This window comes from Lycorma delicatula, chromosome 4 (genome assembly GCF_047948215.1).
Source record: "Lycorma delicatula isolate Av1 chromosome 4, ASM4794821v1, whole genome shotgun sequence".
In the NCBI taxonomy this organism is placed as follows: Eukaryota; Metazoa; Arthropoda; class Insecta; order Hemiptera; family Fulgoridae; genus Lycorma; species Lycorma delicatula.
Genome location: NC_134458.1, coordinates 158,051,686 through 158,071,546, shown reverse-complemented (window position 1 = coordinate 158,071,546; position 19,861 = coordinate 158,051,686). Strand labels below are relative to the sequence as shown.

The following is a 19,861-nucleotide window of genomic DNA, read 5'->3' as shown; positions in this document are numbered from 1 at the left end:
GTTTCTGTTAAAAATACTGGACCCACCCCACTTCTGTGAAATTGTGCATCAAACTCTGATTTTTTCTAAATGTAATGTAGTCTCATGGGAAATGTGGGGGATCTCTACATACCACTATCAGTTATTCTGACTGTTACATAGCTACTTAGATGAAACCGTGCCTCATCACTACAGAAAATGTTATTCGAAATCTGAACATTATTGTGAACAAACTGCACAAACCATTTGGGTTTTCTTGCAATTCCTCCATGACCTGACTATGGTATGAATATAAATTTTAATTTATTTTTGGCTTATCAGATGACATTCCAATGAGTGAGATTGACTTTCGTTATACTTTTGAGGTGATTATTCAAAGGACGCAAGGATATGTTCTAAATATTCATCATTTAAAACTGTTAGCCATCCAGACATTTTCATTCATTTACACTACTGGTTTCTCTTAAACAAGCAATTGTGCATGAAATTACTGGATACATTTGATTGGGGAAAAGCTACAGCAAAATCTTCTTAGCCTTTAAAAACTATTGCAATTTAAAATAATCTCAAGAATAAATGCACATTGGGACTGTGTAAAATTTATGCAAGTCTATTTTATATAGAAAATAGATACTAACAGATAAAATATGGAGAGATTACTTGATTGCTGTATAGAAGTTATTTTTCAAGGTCAAGTATTACCAACCTACCAATTAGTTCATTAACCCCATTAATCCACTAAATTTCTTTTCAGTCTTTGTTCATCCTTATTGAAGAGAATACTAAGTATCAAATAAAAAATTATCATATAATTTAATCATACTTCAGTTTTCTACAATTAGAAATAAAAATTATTATTTTACATAACTACAAACATCAGTTTGTACTTATACTTGCCTGATAAAAATAAATGGTTGAATCTCTAGCAAAAGCAAGAACTGGATCCATAACGCGGCTCGAATCGGCTACTTGAATTATAACAAACTGCCATGACAACAGAGGTAAAGAGAGCTGTGAAGCTTTGACACTATGGGTTAACAACAGTCTTGTACTAGGTCTAATACTAACAACTATAACCTATAAATAGAAATAATAAAAAAAAAAATTATATCAAAATAAGATACAATGATAAACTTTTTTATAAAGTAAAACAGGAATATTTTCTAACGTCCACAAAGTTTTTTTTTTTGTAGATTGTTCAGAATACCCATACTTTGACTTCTCTAGCCCCATTTCATAACTAAAAATAAAAACCAGAAATTTCCTTATGATAGAATCTTTTTAAATATCATGTGTTTCAAAATCAGTATCGGGGTTTTAAGTTATATAATATTTAACAAGTTTTACTAACATTGATAAATTATGCATGAAAAAATGAAAGAGCAACTCAAAACAGTTTTTCCTAAAATTGTTCAATGTGAGCACAATTCGTCAACAACATACATTCAATAGGAGACAATAGGAGAGTTCAGTTTTCATGGTTTAATCAGCAAGTTTAGAGTAATTAATAGGACAGCTGCTTCAATCCTGTGTCTCCAGTCAGGTAGGTCAGCTGGTAACAGTGGCACATACACTTGATCCTTTATAAATTGTCAACAAAAAAAAGATCACAAAGGGTCAGATCGGGCAAACATGGAGGCCACGGCAAATACAGATCACACATCGAGATACACATCAAAAACAGATGACAGGGCTTGTCATATGTTCCCCTGGTGACCATTCCAGTGGTCAGGGAGAATTTCATTCAACCGATTACATACAGCATTATGCCAGTGAGGAGGCATACCATCTTGTTGCAAAATAAAGTTCTGTGGTTCATATTGCAATTGAGGAAAGAAACATAGTTGTAACATATCAAGATAGTTCGTTCCAGACACACTTGCTTCTGCGAAAAAGAAAGGCCCCATAAACTTGCTGTCGGGATATGGTAGAAAAAACATTCAGTTTTGAGGATTCTCATTCAAACTGATATTTTATGAGGATTTTCTGATCCCCAGATGTGCACATTACAAGTGTTTACTTTTTCATTATGTTGATTCGTCACTGAATACGACATGATAAAGAAAGTCTTCATCATGGTGCATCATTTCATTTGCAAAGCTAGCATGCAAACCACAATCTGTAGGCTGTAAAGTTTGTAATAACTATAAACAATATCGATTAAGTTGTAAGCATTTCCTTAAAAGCCTCCATGCAGACATCACTGGAATTGTTAATTTGCGGCTAGCTTTCTTAACAGATTTCCTGGGACTACACACAAAAGACTTGCACATTAACATTGCCTTTGGACACACTCGGTCATCCTGTACTCTTCCCTTTACAAATACAGCTTGTGGTTTCAAACTGTTTATACCATCTATGAATTGGTTGTTGTTGTTACTCAAGGGATCACAACAGAATAGATGTTGAATGGTAATTACAAATTTACACTTTGCAAACTGCAAAACATAGAATGCTTTCTGCTGGGGGGGGGGGGGGGGGGTCACCATCTTTGTTACTAGCACTTTCAAGCAGAAGGTATTGGAAGGAGTTTATGAGCTTGCACACAGCTAAAACTGTTTGAGTTGCTCTTTCATTTCATGTATAATTAATCAGTAAAGTGAAACTTGAGAAATAATACATAACTTTAAAACCCTCATATTCATTTTTTCACAGTGTGTAATGAAAATTAAACCTCTATTATTGGATACCACCCAACTATGAACAACTGCTAACCACAAACAACAATGCACTGATTTACAATCCTTAGTTTCTTGAAAAAATAATCCAAACAGAGGACAAGAAAATATAGATAAAAATAATTTTTATGAAAATTAATAAATTATGCTATACAATAATCAAACTGATTATTATAGTTCTTATTTGTGCATTATCTTCTTATTTATTAAGAAAGTGTGCCTAATATCTACAGATGAAAGAGAATCATATAGCTTACTACATGAATCATCAAATACATATCATGTGTGATGTTCGTTCACATATGAATTCATTAATTTATAAATCAAAACATTTTGTGGTCATTTAAAATTAAAGCTTTTTTATACGCAGGGGGTTTTAAAGGAAATGTGACAATCTGGTGAATACAAGACAAATAAAATTAACTTTTGTAAATGAAATATGTTAACTGATAAAATATGTTAAAACATAGAAAAATTTGTAAATATTGGCATCTATATTTGAAAGTGTGGAAATGTTTTTAAATTTTATAATTGTGATTTTTTTATTGTAAAGGTGTTACTAAAAGTGTATAAACTTGAATCCTGTATCATGTTCACATTGTTGAATTTTTCATTAATAAAAACAATCTTATTAAGTGTACAATGCAGCAAAAATAAATTATAAGTAAATTTCATTTACAATAATTAATAAAATGAGCTTATTTAGCAAATATATTATTCCCCATGTAAAGGCTATTTTTTATTTTTAATTCTAAATTTTCTTTAACATGCTAAATGTGCTTATTGCAACTATTTTTATAGTTACGTTTTTAATTTGTGTAGGGTTAAAGTGAACTAACTGATTGAATGAACAATAAATATAGCATACAAATAAAGTAATTTTTTTTATAATTCTGAAATAATGGTTTTCTTCGGCTTCCTGAAAACTATGGACACTTCTTGTTTAGGTTTTCTCTCCCCCTACAATTTACAGAATTTTGGGGATACAGAACAATGTGTACAGATTAACCAACAATTCAAATACAAATATTAATAAACCAAATATATTTACATAAAATGACCAATTTATTTTTCAAGATAACCAATTTATTTCATTAGGTTTGATTTTTCAGAAAAATGAACTAAAATTGAGTACAGTAATTGCATACAAACTGCAGCTGATAAGTTTGGCCTTATTTAACCAGAAAAAATAGTGAAATAGTAATCTGTCCTCTGGACAGATTACTTCCTGTGTGCACTAGAGCCCACACTTCATAATTCACACACTATAATTTTTGATAAGTTATTTGTATTTATCAGAAACAATAAATGATTTCATCTTTTTCAATAATTTAATTGTTCACACAATTATTTAAATATCAATAAACATTGCTTGATTGCACAACTCATTACACACCTCAATCACCAATCCCAGCCAGCTTTCTTTATGTTAAACGATTGTGTTTTAAGTCTATGCATAATATTTTTCATGAAAGTATTGTTTCAATAAGATTGTAGCCTTTAATAAAATTAACATCTTGATAAATTGTGCTTCAAACATTTAATTCAGTTTTTTAATCCACAGATTCATCATACATCAATGGTGTAATTTTAAATATTTTGTTTTTTAATAACCAAATTTCCAAATTTTTGCCAATTTTAAATCATTTTGCAGTACAGAAACAAAAAGGATTAATTACATTAAACATGTTTCATAGATTCTTATTATCAAATCTTTAAGTATAAATCAGAATATCAGTATATTTATTTGTATTAATATTCGCTTAGAGCTCAGAAACAGCAAATATTATTTTATCAAAGCATTTATTAAAGTTAAATTTATTCAGATAACTTCATTGAGTTAACAGTAATTCTAAAGCTAAAAATATCACATTTTAATCAATTTTATACAGTAATATTTTAAATTAGTAACAGAATCATATTCTATAAGAAATACCTAAATCACTCCTATGAATAAAATCGATAAAATATACAGAATTTTATTTTGCTTTTCATTTTTAAAAATCAGGCACACTATTCATGAGATGTCGGTGTTAGAAAATATTCACTGTTACACAGTTTTTAGTGTACTATACTCCCAATTATTATTTTTTTTAAATTTTAAATTCAGATAACCTTAGAAAAAAAAAAAAAAAAAAGTACTGTGACCGAGAAAACACACCCACATTTCTGCGGCATGTTTAATTCACAAAGAATAAGTTCTACTCTTAGTTTGATTCATGCTTGAACGTTCTTTTATTATAGTTATTGCTGGATTTTGTAAATATATATATATATATAACTAAACCAAAAATGAAATGTTACGCATTATACTTTTTTTCTTCTGTTGCAAAATATGTACAACTCAGTTCTCAAAATTAATTTCTTTATATGCAAAAACGTTACAAATATTTGGGAATTAAAAATAACTAATTGAAATAAGAGCATACCTTTTTACCTTTTATCTATATGTTGAATACATTTTACACAATAAAATATAAAATGTAGTAATTTTAATTTAAATTGTGATATTTTTTAAATAGACATTATCATTTGTTACTGTTTCTGTAAAAGAGCTATACAAAATATTACTATTCCCGAAAAATAATAATAAAAACATGAAAAGCAGTCATCAGAATGGATGAAGAAAAGGCTGGGTAAACTTACATTAACCCCCCAGGTTGTCTAATGGTAAAATTGCCATTGCAAAAAGACAGACAGCAAAACTGTAATACTTTCCTGGCATTGGTTATTTATTCTTATGCAGGGGAAAAGTAATGATATATCAAAATAAACCAAAAAAGTTTTGAAAAATTCAAAAAATTAAAATCTTTAAACTTTTATCAGTACCCACGATATTGTCCCCAAACTATTTTTTTTGGATCACTTGCACTACTACTATGCCTAGGGAGACAAAAAAATTTGATTAAAAAATTTACAATAAATAAAAATTGCTTTGTTTTAATTTTTGGAAAAGGGGGAATATTTTGGGGTAATTTTTTTTTAAATAGTAGATAAGCATGCATGCATGCATGCAGATACTGAACTTAATATAAAGTGGGGTTATATGAGAAAAATTTTGAAAAAATTGACCCTCAAAAACTATCTACCCCCACCTCCAGGAGATATTGACCCCAAAATTTACCATTTGCTCTATATACACGAGTCTCTGCATAAAAATCAATTTATTAATTATATAATCAAAATCAGTCAAAAGTTATTAAACATGCCAACACAAAAACATAAGTACAAACATTACCCCCCCAAAATTCTTTTTGTTTTCAGGGTCCCTGGTCCCTGGGTCATGAAATGTCGAGAAATGAAAAAAACCCCATACTACATCTTTTGATTACCAAACTTTTCTTCTTGCAGCATAGCTCTATAATACCAGGAAAAAAAAATATATATATATATATATATATATATATAGTTTACAGGAATAACAATAAAAATTAAAACAGAATACTGTAGTTAAACTTATATAATTACTTTTAAACCAAGAAATAACATAAATTAAAAAAAAAATCACCTTAGAGAGCGTAGCCATGGCAATAAGTGTAGCACCTTGTAAAGGATGTGATACTAACTGATGTAATAATAATGGTTCTAAGCAAACAACTTCACCTCTACTACCTGAGAAAAGGCATTTTGAATCACATCCGCGCACACCAAGCGTCCTTTTAAAATTTAATTCAAATACAGAACCACCACTATCACTACAAACAGCCAATGTTGGATTATCTGTGAACTAATCAATTTATAACAAATACTAAATACTATATAATTATGTGATAATAATACTTAGAACCTACTGTAACCTACTATACTCAACAATCCAACAAAATAATTAAAATTATTTTAAAATTAATAAGATAATAAAGAATACAGTGTAAAAATATCATAATAAACAATGGATTAAAATGAAAAAACAACTAATTATTTGTACAGAACGAATGAAAATAAGCAAAAAAACAAACAAAAATCTGATTCTGAATAACAGTTTGAATATTACATACCACAAAAAATTTCAAAAGATCAATTAAATTTTAAGAGTTTGTGAGTGCTAAATGTGATTTAACACAAAATTATGCTAATCAACAAGTCTCTGTTCAAAATGAGAAGAGCAAATAACTTTATTTTAATTTAGAATCAGGTATCAAGTCATGGAAATGCCAATTTCATTATCACCTCAGGTTCCATTAAGTCTATGCAGGGTGAGTTCCAAGACTTTTCACAAAATCAGTAAAGGCCCTACAGGAGATCTGCCAGAAGCTCCTGAATTGGTTTCAAGAGAAATAATCTTTTCCATCAAATCGTCACATGCGATGAGATATGGGTCCATCACTATATTACATATTCAAAATCAGCAAGTATGGCAGAGTATGGAGAGAGCTGCATAGAAGTGGAGAACTCTGCCTCCAATCCTATTTGGAATAAAGGTAAAAACAGATTGTTAGTTGAAAAAGTCCTCGCAGCTGCCTTTTGAGACTGAAAAGGCGTATCTTTTCATCAATTTTCTCCACAAATGTGATTCCTTTTTGTTTGGGCCATTGAAGAAGGCACTGGAAGGATATTGATTCCAGAGTGACAACAAAGTTGAAGAGTTCACGCGCAGTCCTGAACGTTTGATGAAGAAGGGGTCTAACAAGCTCCCAACACATCAACAGATGTGTTTTGTATTTTTATTCTGGCTAGTAAATATTAAAAACAGAAGATTGGTTTATATTTGACTGATCCTCATATAAAAACTCATTTATTAAATTTTTGAAGTGATTTTATCCTTAATAACATTTTATTTTTCAAAAAATTAAATCCTGAAATATTTTGAAACAAAAGTATAGCAGCATTCTTTCCCCAAAAACTAAAATCACACTATTATAAATATTAAATAAAATAGATATCAAAAATCATACATACCTTTACATGCAAGACTGCAGTATATGGTGTATGAACATCAGTCATTGTCCTTAATACTTTACCATCGGCTGTGTCTAGCATTAATAATTGACCTTTAGCAAAACCAGCCAATAATCTAGTACAATCAATATTCAGCGCCAAACAAGATACTGAGCCTTGTTCTTTATCACCTTCAAAACACCACCTGAACAGAATATTAAAATTATTCCCATCAATAATATAGAATTATCTCTAATTTTGCCATGAGGGTTGTGAGTTATGATAGTACAGAGGTTATGTACAGGAACATCAATCAATGATTCTGATTTTAAAAATATTCCAATACACACATTGCTTTCAGCCATTTCACTGAATATTACTTAAAAATGAATCCCCTTAACTTATCCATCACAGGATACATTTCTTTCTTAACCTACTCATACACCAGTAACATTCATGTATATTGACAAGTTGCAACTTTTTAAAATGTAATGCCTTTTTGACAGAATGCTTTACTATATATAAATGTTGTAACACTTTTTTTACAATAAAATGTATCACAATAAGCTAAGTTTGATTATTTATTGCTGAGATAGAGTAAAATGCTTTTTTTCTTGGAATGATCTCAGAAAGTGTATAAATGTAATTATAATTATAAATGAACAGTACTTTCTAGTTATATCACCTAAAGGGAGATATAGAGTGATCAATGTTATAGGCATGTCCATGCTATAAAGGGGAAAGAATGACCTTGCCTGTCATTTAAGAATTTATTCAAATTTTTGAATGATGTAAGCTATTCTTTAAAATGAAAAATATCACTTATAGCTAGAAAATATTTTTAAACTTCAGGTATTAATTTATAAAGAGCAACAATAGACTAATAGACAATAGACATACCTGATTTCTTACACTTGAAAAAATATGTAGTGGGTCACAGTTCAGAAGTAAATAAAATAAACTGAATATTACAGTTTTTGTGAATGTTTCAATAACAAAAATAAATGTATGAGGGCTATTTACAAATTAATCTCCGGTCAAGTAATAGAAGTAAACAAATAAATTGAAAAAATTTACTATATGCAAAAGTTACACATATACTTACCTATATTACTTCTTGACATAGTTCCCACCCAAACACAAGTACTTGTTTTATGACACCAGCTATTCTGTTCACTCTTCAAAGAACAACACTCCCACAGTACCCATCCGTGAGCTCGTCATTGCTTCTGAAATGTCAAGTAGCCAGCCAATTCTTCAATTTTGTGAACATATGAACATCGAACAATGCAGTACATGGCTGTATGACGGATAATCAAAAATCTACCACTTACTACACTCATTTACTACATCATTAATGCTAGTGGTGGTATGAGGCCATACACTATCAGGCAAAAAAAAAAATACCCTTCTTTAACATCTTAGTCATTTAATCTATATCACACTCTCCTAAACTTTGTCAATATTTTACAATAAATGTCCGAGGTTATTGTCATTCTCAGCTTCATAAATTATGCCAACAAAATTCTGTTATGGTATCAGAACATGGCAGCCATCATTTTTAGCTCAAATTGGTTTACTTGAATTTTTTGGGCTTGTTCAGCGAGTGTGTATGCATCCACTGACTAGACTGTTCTTTTGCCTCAATATCAATGAATGGTATGAGGCCATACACTATCAGGCAAAAAAAAAAATACCCTTCTTTAACATCTTAGTCATTTAATCTATATCACACTCTCCTAAACTTTGTCAATATTTTACAATAAATGTCCGAGGTTATTGTCATTCTCAGCTTCATAAATTATGCCAACAAAATTCTGTTATGGTATCAGAACATGGCAGCCATCATTTTTAGCTCAAATTGGTTTACTTGAATTTTTTGGGCTTGTTCAGCGAGTGTGTATGCATCCACTGACTAGACTGTTCTTTTGCCTCAATATCAATGAATCAAATAAATGTCTTATCCTCATTAACAATACTGTCAAGACATTCAGTTCCTTTATGCTAATATTGCTGAAAAAAAGTCAATACTGCTGCACCCATTCATTTTGTAGACATTTGTAAGTTTTTCGCTATCCATAGTTCACAATACTTAAGAAAACCCAATCTGTCTGTAAGAATTCTGTAATGATCAGACCTTGAAATTTAAGAAATTTTTCACTAAGTTAGGTAATTTTGAACCAGCATTTATTAACCACGGCGTGTTCAATTTTTTTAACAAATTCATCATTCAATATGGAATGTCACCTTTTTCATTCCTCATCGTCAACATTAGTTTGCCTTTTCCTGAATTTTCTGCACCATTCTCTTCACAGAATCATTACTCAATACTATATTACTGTAAACTATACACAGCCAATGGTGGATCTTAGCTACAGATGTAGTACTCTACTACCTAAAAAGTGCATGATGCTACGTATCTCAGAACTGCAAGAGCTACACATCTCACAACAATATGCATATACAAGGTGTGTGAGAAAAGTAATGAGACTGACTTTTTACTTACCAAAGTTTTTATTTTTTTCAAACAACAATATTATCCCCTTCAAAGTAATTCCCTTGGGCAGCTATACACCGGCAGAGTCGTAGTTCCCACTCCTGGTAGCAGCGCTGGAAGGCTTGAACTGGTCGATCACAGTCTTTTGAATGTTCTCCAGAGTTCCAAAATTATGTCCTTTTAAGACATGTTTCAATTTCGGGAAAAGGAAAAAGTCACAAGGACTCAAATCAGGTGAATGAGGAGGTTGAGGAATCGTAGAAATGCATTTTGAGGTCAAAAATTCCATAATGGAAATGGCTGTGACACGGGGCATTGCCATGATGAAGCATTCACTTGTCTGCAATGTCTGGTCTCACGTGAGTCACTCTTTTCCTGAGCCTTTCAAGGACACCTTTGTAAAACACTTGGTTGACAGTTTGTCCTGCAGGAGCAAATTCTTTATGCACGATACCCCTACTGTCAAAAAAGCAAATCGGCACAGTTTTGATCTTTGATTTGCTCATTCAACATTTTTTCAGTCAAGGAGATGACGGAGTGTGCCACTCTTTGCTTTGCCTCTTTGTTTCAGGATCATACTCGAATATCCAGGATTCATCACCTGTAATCACACGATTGAAGAATTCTTGGTTGTTGTCAATCCTCTCAAGAAGATCAATACACACGTTTCTTCGATTGTCCTTATGTTCCGTTGGTGAGGTTTTACAGCACCAATTTCGCACAAACCTTTTGCATGTCCAAATCATCTGTCAAAATTTGATGTACGGTGAAAGTGTTTAAATTTAACTGTTCGCTCATCATCCTTATTGTTAAACGACAGTCTGATCTCACAAGAACCCTCAAGCTCAACGTTTTCGTCAGATTTTGAAGTTGAAGGTCTCCCTGAGCGAGGTTGATCTTCAACATGTTCTCGGCCTTCCAAAAATGATTTGCGCCAGTGGAAAACTTGTGCTCTTAATAAGCAATGTTTCCCATAGGCCTGTTTCAACTTTTCAAAGATTACACTCGCGGATTCGCCAAGTTTAACCCAAAACTTGATTGCACAACGTCACTCTAAATTCCAATGCTCCATTTTCATAACACGCAACAAAAACACAACTTCACTGATGGCACTGTCAAAAATAATGTGCTGGCTGAACGAAGTTGAAACTCGTACTGAGCATCTGGAAGGGATGAACAAACCGGTCTAGCACAGACCGGTAGACACAGCGTTGCCAGATCGCTCGCAGTGTTACCAATCTCATTACTTTTCTCACACACCTCATATCATAACAATCACTACACATATTTCACCATATACTACTAGAGTGGTACAGAATAAAATGGCAACTGACTGTATGTACGACAATATTCAAGCACTATGGGTATGTTGCTATGAAAAGCAGTTTTTTCAGTAATACTTGGCTGGAGGTTAATTTATAAATAGCTATGTAGTACTTTAAAAATTGTAAAAAGATAAAAAATTGTTGTAGGCTAGTTTTAACACTACTTTTTTTTACCAAAAAATCCATTTTTTTAGTTTAAGTATTTACTTTATAAATGTATGATTTCTGAACTGTTTTGAAATACCTGATTCCCACTTAAGTTCCATCAAACACTTATTTGACAGTAGGAACATTTGTTTCATTATCATTTTCATCTTCATCATCATCATCACTGACATTTTTATTTTTTATCATATCCATTATTACTACTCAAACTGTTTATTATTGCTTATATCTATTCAGTGAACAAAAATCTTTATCTTAGATGTGGTTAAAAGTACATTTTTTAATTTATTAAAAACTATTAAAGTATGCTAATGGATCATTGATAAATGTTTATTTTTTTCCTTATTGTCCTCTGTAGTGGGAAAATTACTAAGCATTTTACCAAGCAGTTCTGAATTGTGTTTTTTCAATATCTTTCTAAGCAACTCCATCAAATTATTTTTTTGCATAAAAAACACTTTCTTTCAGAAAAATAATATTTTTTAATAAAAATAACAAGCTGTTGTTTTTTATCCAGAGTATAATTGGGGAGCATTGTATCACCATGCATTTCAGTTAATAGTATAAAAATCTGATTATTAATTTGAAATATCTGTAACTATAAAATAACTTTTTCTTAACATGATAAATAAATATTAAACAAAAAAAAAGAAATAATTATTTTTTTTACAAGTCTTTATAATGGAAATTATTTAGTAATCAATTATTACAAACTACTTTGAGTTAATAAACTCATATCTTTTCATCATTACCTAATAAATATAATAATATTATATAATTCTAAATGTACACAACACCTAAGCAAAACGTTATCAATGCACATTTTATCAAATTCAATTTCTTATTTATTTAGATTACATACAAGTTATCTCAAACACAGTAAATAATTTATACACAATATACGATAAGTAAACTCGTTCCTAAATTTTGGTTAACCTGCAATGAAGATTCAAAAGTTCATTTTAATTTTTCTTGGATGAAAACTATAATACAAACATGTATTTAAATTAAATTAATCTAAAATTACTGAACTTTATAAAAAAAGACTGCAAAACAATGACTGAATGACTGTTACACATGAGCTAAAACATTCAGAACTAAGTATGTGAAATTGTAGAGATAAGATTATGTTAAGTTTACCATTTTCCAAAGGTATGGTCTTTTATGGGAACCACTGACATGATAACACCAAAAAACATTTTGATAATATTTATCCAACTGTTAGACTTGAAGAGAGTTAGCATTTAAAACTCCACAAAAATAAAAAAAAACTATCACCTCTTTGATTTAGCTTTTTACCTGTATATAGCGGTTTTTGGCCTAGGAAAGATTCAACGCTACAACTCTGATGATTATGCCATAGTTTGTGGATTGTATCCATATGTCCAACTTCTAATATCAATGATTATTATGGTCTTAGAAAGAATTACAGTTAATGGCATAATCCAACATGTTCTAAGTGACATCAACGACAACAGTTTTACTCAGTTAAGAGCAATTTGGGTGAAACATTTTCAGTCACACTGCTGAAATGATCTGTTAAATTGGATTAATAAGCCTTGACAGGCACCAATATCAAGCAATCTCTTAGACAATTAACTGGCAATTTTTCAAGATAAGTTCTGAACATTTTTAATGACATCACTTCAGCATAAAAGAGAACAATAAAGTTAAGAAAAATCAAATTTCAACCTCAAAAAAATAGAATTAAAAAAAAAATCAAATCTGAAAACACTTTTAATTTTTTTTTTTTTTACAAGTTTTGTTAATCAATGAATCTAAGTTAAAAAAAACAACATATTTTCAAGTCCTTATTGAGTCATAATGATGTTTTTAATGTAAAAAAAATGGGATTATAAAATAAACTTTATAAATTAAGTATAAGTTGAATGTAGTAAATTGTACAGAACAGTTGTAAAATGTATATATTGCATAACAGCGTTCAGTATGCAACCATTAAAAATTTCCCTTTGCTTTAGAGAATTTCCCACTGAATTTGTAACATTAAATATTATTAATTTTAATATGCACTTTCAATATTGAATTTAATCACAACAAAAAAAAATACAACTGAAAAAAATTTATTTAATATATCCCATAATAAATTTATAATTTTATATGCAATAAATTTATTTTATTTATTTTTTAATAACCCAATAGACTCTGGATTATCCACTTCACAACTATCTGACCCAGTTAAAAATAAAATAAAATTATTTGTAATAAAATGACTTAGAAATAGGTAAAATTTAGTTCACTTTATTTTGATGCACATTGTTATTTTACCTGTAACATTTACAAATGTAACAAAAATTATTTCCTAAATTTATGTCATACATATACTATAAACAAACAATGACTCAACTGAGTTGCTCATATGTATAGTACGATCGATATACCTTAAAATCTACAAAAATTTTCCAAAAAATCAGACAAGATGAAATTTTGATCAATCATTCTTTCCATAGTCTAGAACCATAAACTAACTGACTGAACTATATCGAAAAGGTTTTGCCATTCTTATTAACAAACTAAAAAAAAAAAATTTTTTCATGTATTTTTAAATTTTGCTTGCAACTTAATTTAGAAACCAGAATATAAAATCTGAGGAAATTTGACATAAATTTCATACTGAGCATATTTTTCTAGAAGCAAAAATAAGTGCATGTTAGGAAATTTTGCAATACAGACACTTTTTATGTCAATTTTTAATCATTAGTAACCTACAAGAGGGGGAACAGTGCGCACCTGCTATTTCCAATCTCTCTCAACCATTTTTTATCTATATACACCAGTTACTCATGTTCAAATGAGGTCAGACTACTGCATGACATTCTACCTTGAAATAACTTATAATATTAAATTTCACATTAATTTTAAGTAGATTTTATGAAAAATGAGCTAAATTATTATAATTAATTAAATAAGTACTAAAAATTTCAATTTTAAATATCTAAAAAAAGGTGTTTTCTAAAACAACTAAACTTACTTTACAATCCCTGTAAATGGCTGCATAATAAATTAATTGTTTATAATATTTTCATACATTTATTTATTGGTCAATTTCATGGTTTGGTAACCAGCATCTAAATTTGCTAATAATTATTGCAAATTATAGCAATAAAACCTAATATTTTCTAAAGTTTGAATACATCATCTTAAAGTGGTTGATTTAAGCTTTCAAATAAGCCTAAATTGAAGTGTCCCCCATATTGCTAATATAACAATATTGCACATTAAAATTAAGCGGTTTTTAGCAACAGACAATTTTTCAAAAAATGGAATCTTCAAATATGTGGCATTTACAGAACTAAATGTCTGGCATTATTTATACTTCTTACACTAATTAAAAATAGTATCTAAAAATAAAATTACAAAAGAAACTGCATTAAAATGATAATTGTTTATTTTACTGCATATTGCTTAAAAAACAGGCATTAACAGCTTAATACGTGTACACAATATGTACATATTAAAATTATAAATACATTTTTTGACTGTTTGGTTTACAAAACTATCTCCTTTCAATTCACTTTTTATTTGGTTCAATTTGTTTAATTTAAGCATGAGATAATTTAATGAAGCACGCACCTGTCGTCACATGCTGGCCACAACCGCTCTCTCCCAAAATATTGTCAATATTGTTTTTTGCACTAGCGTAATTAATTTTGTTCATAGAAAAATGTGCTTAAAATGGGATTTGTGTAAAATTTCCTCAGCTTTCTAATGCTGTTTTTAAACTGAGCTGCAAGCAAAATTAACAAAAATATATGCAAAAAAACAATTTTTTTTTTTAATTTGTTAATAACAATGGCAAACCCTTTTCAATTTAGTTCAGCTGATTAGTTTATGGTTCTAGACTGTGGAAAGAATGACTGTGCAAAATTTCATCCTAGTCTGACTTTTTGGGAAGTGAATCGATCTACTAATCATACTAGTAATATTATTTAAATAACAATCAAAGAAAATCAGAACAAATATTTCCTTATTAGGTTAATGAAATATTTTTCTTAAAACATAACCATCTAATAAAAAGAAAAAAAATAATTCATGTGAAAAGATACCTATGTAAAAAAAACAAATGAAAATATTTAACTTACTTCAGAGTCTGTGATGAGTCAAACAAAAGAACAAGGCCATGGGCAGTACCAACACTAACCATAGTTGTTACGGCCATAACAGTTGGCTTACCTGCATTAACTCTCTCCTACAATAAAAAGAAAATTAATGAATCATTAAAAATAAAACAAGTTAAATAAAAAGCAACCTGTACAAGATATAAATATTTGTTTTTTTTTTGTGTTTTTAAAAAAAACCTTTTATTGAATATTTACAATATTAGATTCCTTCAAAGTAGTCTCTGTCTTGTAAAAAATTTCCCAACATCCCTTCCACTTAATAAGACGCAGCCCAAGAATACACTTTTGAAATAGCTTTCAGAACATTCTACTAATTATTTTAGACTCTAATCTCTGTCCTTTTAATAGTAATTTGGATTTTATAAATTAAAAAATCATCACTAAGTTCAGCTACGTACAGTGGGTGAGGAATGACAATGACTGTTTTTTTTATAAAAAGCAGTGACATGCAAGCCGGTTCATGCATCGTCATGATGAAAGAAATAAGAGTTTTCATGACAAAGTTGTGTTGACAAAGCCTATGAAGTAAAAAAAAAGCTGTCTACATCATCTTTGTTTTCAACAGCTTTTCAACCCACTGCGATAAATAAGACTGTTTCCTCATCAAACTCATACACTCATGACTAATGACCGGTAATCATCATAAACAAGAGGTTTTGTCACCATTTGCCCAATTCAGAAGTTTACAACAGATTGCTACACAATTGTCTTTCTGCTCTTGTAGCAAGAGTTTTGGAACACAAAATGCATTTCTAGTTTTTCAGTTAGGTTTGGTGACATTACTGCTGAAGTCAAAGTCACTTTTGCTTACTTGTGAACTGTTAAATGTTGATTTGACCTCACCAAATCGTCCACTTGGGCAATGTGGGATGTGCCATTTACATTGACTTCCTGGAAGAACATAGTCTTTGATAAATTCTTGACTACTTTTAAAATGCTTGACTAACTCATAGCACTGTGTCGGCTCAGAAAGCCTTCTTTATAAGTCTAACCATTTTGTGTGATTTGGTACTCGTGTAAGCTAACTGTGGCAAAAATCACCAAAGGCACCAAACAACACCTACTTTAAATAAAATTACACAAAAACTATTTATTGTAGAAATACGCAGGTAGTGGGCAATTGTTTGTCAGTTTCTATATTATGCAGTGATGCCAATCACATATTTCAAAACAGCTCTACAAGAACCAGAGAAAAAAGTTCAGTTATTCTCTGAATAGACATCATATAACATTAAATTCTTACTAATTTAGTAGTAAAGAAACTACTATACAAAAATATAAGCAGAAAAGCCATTTAAACGTTTTACTGTTTTACAGTAAAAGACCAAGCCATGTGTTTTTATGAAGTTTGGTTGAAGTGAATATAATGAAATTAGCAAGTGATCATTATGAAAAAGAAGCTTTATCACATTAGATACCATACTGTCATTGAAATCATCAATAAGACAGTTGTTCTACAGAGGTGATCCTTTGCTAACTGCATTTGAGGCACATCAGATTAACACATTAATTCCTTATGTTATCTGGTGATGCTCCAATAAGACCTTTAGATAACTGTCACATAACAGTTTGTCATGTTCTACAAGATTGTGCATGTTAAGTCTATCTTCTTTACACCTTTCACAAGTTTCATAAACATTTCTATACTTGACTATAGTGTAATTTTTTTTTTTAATTTGTTTTTTACAGGAATTAATAACCTGCCTGGTTGTTTCGTGTTAAAAAATTGAAGTAATGTATTAGCACAGCCATAAAGATTTATTAAACTGAAATTCTTTTTCTAATGACAAAATTTCATTGTTAAATGTAATTTCTTTACACATTCTATGTGGTAAGTGGTAAATTAATGCAGTCCAGATTGCCAGTATATATGTATTCATAAATTCCATAAAAAATTTAGGTACTTATGTATTAGCCTGTCAACCATAAACATAATAATCCTGTAACTTTGAAGTACAGAATCATTAACATATTTTATATATTAAAAATATAAGCATTATTGCTTACAATTATAGATATAAATTAACCAAGCTTAATTTACGCTCGCTTGCTAATCTCGACTAATTAACAGTGAAGTTTTGATTATTTAAATAATAAATAATTACAATAATTACGGACTTTATTATTTAAATACTCAAAACATTACTGTGTTAATTAGTCAAGGTTAGTGAGTGAAACGAGTGTGGGTTAAGTTTGTTTAAATTATATTTATAAAATAAAATAAATAAATATAAATGGTAATATAATGGTTATATCAGGTGATATATAATAACCCAAAAGTTTGCAATCTACTGGTCGACGGGCTAATTCATAAGTACCAAAATTTAACTTCTGACTGGTTAAACAAAAACAAAATATGTTTAAAATTAAGCACCATAACTTAAAAATACATTATTTGTTTATTACTAATATAAGTTTTACTAATTATATTTCAAATTATACAATATGAATTTCGGCTTGTTTTTTCATTATTATTACTATTATCACAAACACCAAATTCATAGGGCATATTTAGGGAGTTGATACTCCAGCTAAAAGGTATTAAAAAAATTTACGAAAATATGTATTCTAAAAACATCTCCTTAAAAATAAACATTATTTTTAAAAACAAAGTTCAAATGGGTATTACTTTGGTTAAAAGTTGGTAAAATTTTACACATCAGAAATTTGAAGCTTGGAAATGGAAAATGCAGCTTTACGTAGTATAAGGGTATCATTTCTACAAATAATCTTCAACTTTTATTTAAAATTTTATGGGAAATGAAAAATTGAATTTTAAAATACAAACGTAACCAATTTTTTAATATCAATTAAATTTTAAAAAATTATAAGATAGCTTAGGATTTCTTTAGAGAGAACTGAGTGGATGAACTCACAGTGTGGACGTGTAATTCGTTTGCTCTGAGATTTTATTATTTTTAGTTTGTTTTTTTGCTACAGACGAATGGGATTGATTGGTGGAATTTTAACGCAAGTGTCTTGTGAATTTTTTGACTGATTAATGAAATTACTTTTTTATTCTGCCTTTTACGAGATTGGCTTTATGCCTCAATACAGGATATATTTTTGCTATTTTCATAGAGGACTGAAGATTTTGTTATCTATCAATAACATTGTCTCTTTTATTAGTTAATTGACAATACTTAATAATATTATAATATTATCTTATCTCGTGAGATAATATTAAATAGAATATTTCTCAGTACTGATTATAATTTTATATTATTTACTGGTGGTATCCGTTTAAGTGATAGCTTAGTTAGTAACTTGATTACTCAAGCTACATTATTGATATTTAATTAGAATATTTAACATATTTTATTTTTGTTTATCTTACCGGCCCCTCCATAATAATGGAAGGGAAGCCGGCAGAAGAACTGCAAGTCGCCCCTGAGCCTACAATGTCAAGACAAGAGGCAATGGAGGATCTGCCCATCCTGGTGTTGCTTCTGGTGCTGTAACATCTGACCTGCTGGTGGAGGGCGACCCAAGAGTGACTGCAGAGGGCAGGAAGGGATCCAAACGGATGAAGGTGAGGTAGTCCTTCACTGAGGAGGAGGACATACTCCTTGACATGGAGATGATTGTCTGGCAGCTTGAAACGCTAGCCAAAGAACTCAGGAAAAACATAGATAAAAATGTTAAAAGAACTATAAAGGAAACAAATACGAAGTTCATCGCTGCCGTGAAAGACTTACAGAAACTGGTTTATACTTCAGCCGGTTTGGTTCAGGAAGAACCAAATGGTTGAGGCAACTACCCAGACATCAGTGGTTACAGGGTGCCAATACTAGATGGATTGGACAATGGTGTCAGGGTGGAGGATATGACTGACTTTATTAAAAGGAATTGGCCCAGGAAGGCCTACTGTAACATATACACAAAAATTCTGGACAGGAGTGACCCCCCCCCCCACCCCCTAAGAACACAGTAGCAGTTATGGACATCAAAGAGATTACTGAGGGCAGACTGACAGACAGCTTGGTGATGAGGCATCCTCACACAGCATGGATAATGAGCACCCTAAGACTAGTAGCAGGGGAAATGTATTGTCGGCAGCCATGGAGGCAATGCTTATTGGTGAAGAGTTGGGAGAACGGATACTGATTAGGAATGTTTTTCACATGGTCTTTGTTGATTCCAGTAGTGAGAACGATCTCGCCCAGGCACTGGTTGACATGTTTCAGAAAGTTAGTAAGAACA

General features: G+C 30.3%; 1 protein-coding gene across 1 annotated transcript in view; it reads right to left on the bottom strand.

The window, feature by feature from the left end:
- The window catches only part of Vps8 (vacuolar protein sorting 8), a 112,466-nt gene that overhangs the window by 78,018 nt on the left and 14,587 nt on the right, over positions 1–19,861 (bottom strand). The window contains exons 4-7 of the mRNA XM_075364591.1: positions 15,620–15,726; positions 7,554–7,737; positions 6,166–6,384; positions 877–1,056 (exon numbers count right to left, since the gene is read on the bottom strand). Coding sequence (XP_075220706.1) covers positions 877–1,056; positions 6,166–6,384; positions 7,554–7,737; positions 15,620–15,726 — 690 coding nt within the window. The remainder of the gene's footprint in view (positions 1–876; positions 1,057–6,165; positions 6,385–7,553; positions 7,738–15,619; positions 15,727–19,861) is intronic.